Consider the following 5586-nt stretch of genomic DNA (forward strand, 5'->3'; position numbering starts at 1 on the left):
GACACTCGAGTCTTTAAAAATGTTTTGAGAATTAGACTTAAATTTGGAGAAATTAGCCAGAGTCGAATCTCTTTTTGAAGGGATTCGATTTTAGACTCGACAAAATGAAAGTTTCATTTTTTTTTTTTTTTTATTTGATTTCTTCAGAAAACTTGCCGCAGTACGTCACGAATTGAGTTTGAAAGAAATCACCAGCCTGGGAAAGACGATTCTGATTTGCCTTTCGTCTGGGGCCTGGATTCGGCGAGCTGGGTAAAAAGTTATAAAGTCAAGCGACTCGCTCGAGTCCATATTTTACCGGACTTGCCCTAGCACTAACTTCCACGGATCTCAGCTCTACTACTGCTACACTTGCACACTTCCACCACAGACTGACTACACGTCGTTGTTGTACGGACGAGGACGGAGGGAAAGAAGGAGAGAAGCCGTTTCTCGTTGTTGTTAAGGGAGCTGGCAAAATCTGCGTGGACCGGCATTCGTCATCACTGGCCGTCCTCTTGTCCGCCTTGATCTTGTCCCTAGTGCTGGGCCAGTCCTTCCTGGCCCGCTCACTCGCTCGCTGGACCGCCGTCCCGCTCTTGAATCGGGTTCAGTCGGTGTTGTAGAATCATGAGGAGCGAGTGGCCGTCTGTTCCCCGTGTCCATGGTGTGTGTTTCCCTACCTCAAAAGGCTCTACTGATTCACTGAAAATTACTCTTTGTTGTTGTTGAGGGTCCAGTCATGAATGAAAGAGTGAATCCGGACAACAAAGTTGTAATTGGAGTTCAAGTGAAATCGAACCATCAAAAGTGAGTGTGAGGCATGTTTAGTAGGCAAGAAGCCAAGTGAAAGAGCGCCTTGCCGTGCGTTGGCGCAAGATGAGGTTGGCTTAGGCTAAAAGTTCCTCAAGATTGTCTCCGTAGAGTCGTTGTGCTACAAAGGAATGTGCTCTGCGGGTTATTTACTTCAGCCCCGTGTGGGTCGGAGACAGTCTAATTGTCAGAGAACCAAATACGCCCCTTCGCCGGGTGGGTGGGTGACGAAGATGTTGGTGTTCCTAGTGCTTTTCTCTTTCGTGGCGAGCTCATCAGAGTCTGGAGTCACTCCTTCCTCAAGAAGTGACCGCTTACGCACATCAGTATCTAAATCGTATCCGTTTTCCACGAAATCCAGCCCAAAATTCATTCAGAACCAAAAACCCTCCGCTGACATGGCCGACGTCGAGGACGAGGCTGTAGAGCGAATCAAACCCTTCAAATTCACTCAGTCCAGCTACTCCGGTTCCATCCCAGAAAATAGTCCGGGCAAGGTTCATGTTGTGCCGGATTCCAAGATGGGTTTATATGTCAACCAGACTCTCTTCGGTCCTGGAGGTCCGTACACAATGCGGTTCCGCATCAAGGCCGGCGACCCTGAGGACTTCTTCAAGGCTGAAGCCGAGTTAGTGGGAGATTTCATTTTCCTTATTGTCAGAACTAGGACCTCCAACCTGAACGTGCTCAACCGGGAGCGCACAACCAACTACGAGCTGGACATTCGTGCCAGAGTGAGGGAAGCTCGAGGGGCCAAGGGAGCGAAAAGGCCACATGGAAATCGAATCAAGGGATTCCCTGACCCCAAAACCATACTCAGGGTCACCGTGGTTGACACGAATGATCTCAACCCGTTCTTCCAGCCTCCTATATACACGTTCTCGGTTCCGGAAGACACCCCTCTGCACACGAGCATCGGCCAAGTGCGTGCTGAAGATGCCGACGACGGGATCAATGGGGAGATCTACTATAGCATCCTAGGCAGCTACCTTCCTTCAATTTTTGCGGTGGACCCAATCACGGGCATATTGTCACTCACTCGGCCTCTTTCCTTCAAAGAGGAACCCACCCATAGACAGACTATTGTAGCTCAAGATCGCGGTGCCAAGCCCACTTACGCTTCCGGTCAGGCTGATACTGCTGCTGTGACTGTTCATGTGGAACAAGTAAGTTCATAGAGCAATTCATAGCTGTTTTGGCTTCTCTCCATTATATCCCTTGTTGAGTCTCAACACCTGGTTGCGCACGATAAATGAAAATCTAGGGCCCCTAGGGTGCAAATTTGATTCCCGAGTTTGATGGCATAGAATATTGGAGCATTTTTGACTTACATGAGTTCTCGCACATTGCATACTAGAGCATCTGCTTGGGCATATAATTTATTTTTTTCGAGTACACTGGAATGCGTCTTTCATGTTGTGGGAGTGACCCTCGAAATAGAAAGGCATACTTTAAGCGGCTTTTACACTTCCAAGTTGACACGAGAAAGAATACGTTATGGCTGGCTGAAATACTCTCGCTAAAGTGGCAAATGGCCTAGTTTGTGCGTCGTGTACGTAGCAATTTGTAATAAGGCCAACTTCTTTCGGTGAACGTAGACGCCAAGTCAAGATTTGTAACAGCAGCCTCTTCTCTCTTGTCACCTGACCATGGGAAAATTGCACGGATTGAAAACTTCTTGACGACAGACGAAGAGCTAAAAAGCTTGCTTCTTTTTTACCCCTCACATCAGATTGAATAGGGATGGTGCACATTTTGTGAGTCACTCTCTACCGTGGTACGTGAGTCAAACAAAGTTTCCGCTTACAATGAAGTTTGATCGCGCCACAATCACTTGCTACTCCCCTTAGTATGGAGTAAGCTTTCGATAAACGACAGAAAAGTTGGCCTTTTACTCAATAGCATAAAAGCTAACTCGGACAGTTTACATGTCTTTTTTCTGAAAGTGGTCACTTTGGGAGCAAAGGGCTCTCTCTTTCTCTTCGTATACAAACCTGGTCTGCCAAGGACCCACGAGGGAATTCGGTGGTCCATGTCACTAAAACAGATGGGATTTGGCATCCAATTTCAACCCACTAAAGGAACATGCTTCTTGCCTGATATTGCATTTTATGTCAAAAAAGGTTCATCTAAAATGGCTCTCGAGCACTCAACTGCACCAATCTACCGTTTTGAACTCCTTCGGTGTCCTAAAGCTTTACTCCTGACAAACTTTCAATTCTTCTGTGTTTCAGGTGAATCTCCATGATCCGGTTATGCAAATACAGCACTTGCCCGAATTGATCGAGCAATCCAATGCAGATATCTACGCGATAATCCGCATCACCGATCCAGATCCAGATCGACATGGTGAAGTTGAATCTGTAGAGATCATCGAAGGTGACACTGACGCCCATTTCCGGATTCGACCCTCAAATGACGACAAGAAAGAGTTCAATATTGAAGTGCTTCAGCTGCTCGATCGAGAGATTGCACCGTATGGCTATAACCTGACCATTAAGGCTGTGGATCGGGGAATACCGCCACGGATTTACTACCAGAATACCCATGTTCAATTAGCCGATCTAAATGATCATGCCCCCGTCTTCGACCACGAAGTGTATGAAGTGAAAGTGAAAGAAAATGCCCCCATTAATACCCCTCTTGTGCGCTTGAAAGTGTCGGATGAGGACTCGGGTAGAAACGCCCGGGTCAAGTTGAATATTGCTGCGGGAAACGAGAACAAACAATTTCGGATCGATCCCAAGAGTGGGGTTTTGTTTGTGGCCCAACCACTGGATGCAGAAACACGATCCTCGTATACGCTCTCGGTGTCTGCTTTCGACGATGCCAGTGCGGGTATGAGGAAGCAGAGCGCGGCCAAAGTGAGAGTCCTGGTTGAGGACGTCAACGATAATGACCCCATGTTTGAATCGAGCGAAAAGGTCATCTTTTTCAACGAAAACGAGCAACCTGGCACACGAGTCATGCGCCTCAACGCTATGGATGCCGATTCGGGAGAGAATGGATACATCTCATATAGCATAGCCAATTTAAACGAGGTTCCGTTCGAGATCGATCACTTCACGGGGATCATCAAGTCCAAGTGGTTGATTGATTTCGAGTCCGATCAACACGAGTACCGCTTAGTGGTTCGAGCCAGTGACTGGGGCACCCCGTATCGACGACAAGCTGAGCTGCGATTGACCATTCGGATTCGCGACATCAACGACAACCGTCCCCAATTCGAGCGCATGGGCTGTGTGGGAGAGATCGCTCGAGACGTGGGCGTTGGAACCGAATTGATCACCCTATCGGCGCTCGACTTCGATGCTGGCAATCTGATCTCGTATCGAATCGTGTCCGGAAATGCCGATGGCTGCTTCGGTCTGGACCAGAACACGGGGGTCATATCCGTGGTCTGTGATCTTCGGACCCTGCCCATGAGAGAACGCGTTCTCAATGTGACTGCCACTGATGGGCAGCACTTCTCAGACGTCACTCCAGTCATCATTAAGTTAACTTCAGAATCTTCTGGCAGAAAAGGGAGTCGAAAAGGCTATTCCTCCGTGTTCAGTGCGATTGGAACGGATGACTCATTGTTCGCTTGTGAAGAAACGGACGTTGCCAAGCGACTGACCGACACACTGGCCCTGGTAGCCAGAAACAATCAGATCGATTCAACCAACGAGGATGTGTTCCAAGCGAGTGGAGCTCGATTCATGCGCGGTCAGAATGTCCACCAACCCGAGTTTGATGTGCAGCAAATGCCTCGTGAGATCAAAGTCAACGAAACGATGCCCTCGGGGAGCATTCTTCTGAAGGTAAGAAAGAAAGAGAGAGAAAAGTCATGCCTACGACCTTTTTTTCCACGAGGCTCCATCCATCCGTCGAGCAGACGGACAAGCATAACGACGAGTCTTTGACATCTATTTCGTTGCATTTGGAGCTCGTTAAAATTCAGACTCTCATTCTGGTGCTCGCTCGGTCTTACTCGTATATTCACTGATTCTCCCCTGGTGGTGGACGAACTGAAAGAACTTTTGAGGTAGCGGGATTCATTCGGCTTTCAAAAGAAGCTGGAGATGAACATAGTATAGCTTGAGGAGAGGCAACAAAGACGACTGGCTTTGGCACAACCAGTTTCATTGGAGTGCCAATGTACAGAGGGAAGGAAGTCTGAGGAGGGCTTTTGTCGAGGAAACTTACCGTTTAACATGGCTAGGAAGGACCGATGAGCGAGTCAAAGGCCTTCAAATTGAATTAGAGAACACACTAGGACAGAGGATGCAGACTTGGCAATGCATTGTCAAATAAAATCGTCAAATTGATAAAGTCCGCCTTTTAAGGCTTGGCTCACCCACCTCCGAGATCGCTTATGTCTGACTGATGCACAGTTTCGCCTGCTCCAATTGGAGGCTAGTGGGTAAAGCAAGGACTTGGCGAGTCGGATTTGAGTTGGACTGGTAATTGGCCTCCCAGAAACTCTAAAATCGTCTCGATTTTCCCCTCACTTTCCGCGAACAAATCATGTTTTGAATTCCTCCTGGATCACCTTTTTGGGCTCCCAGGGAGGCACACAATAAGCGACAACAACAGCAACAGCAACATCAGCAGCACTACCAGCAATTTCTACCTTTACTATGGATCTGCACGTGCATATTTAGACATGTGGAGATTATCGTTTTGCTCTCTGCTATTCCGAGAATGCTGGCTGCCTTCTGCTTGTTGTTTTTCTTCACCCGGAGGAGGGCGACAAATCTTTGGGGTCTTTTCCCGTCCAAATTCAACCATACCCACACACACACACGTCAT

The 5586-nt window shown here is 48.0% G+C and overlaps 1 protein-coding gene across 1 annotated transcript in view; it reads left to right on the plus strand.

Annotated features, from left to right (window-relative positions):
- Window positions 1-345: 345 nt before the first annotated feature.
- Window positions 346-5586, plus strand: part of LOC131887692 (protocadherin Fat 1-like) — a 32862-nt gene continuing 27621 nt past the window's right edge. Inside the window, 2 exon segments of the mRNA XM_059236340.1 lie at window positions 346-1958; window positions 3027-4595. Of these exon segments, the coding sequence (XP_059092323.1) occupies window positions 924-1958; window positions 3027-4595 (2604 nt within the window). The 5' untranslated portion in view covers window positions 346-923.

Source organism: Tigriopus californicus, chromosome 10 (genome assembly GCF_007210705.1).
Source record: "Tigriopus californicus strain San Diego chromosome 10, Tcal_SD_v2.1, whole genome shotgun sequence".
Taxonomy (NCBI): domain Eukaryota; kingdom Metazoa; phylum Arthropoda; class Copepoda; order Harpacticoida; family Harpacticidae; genus Tigriopus; species Tigriopus californicus.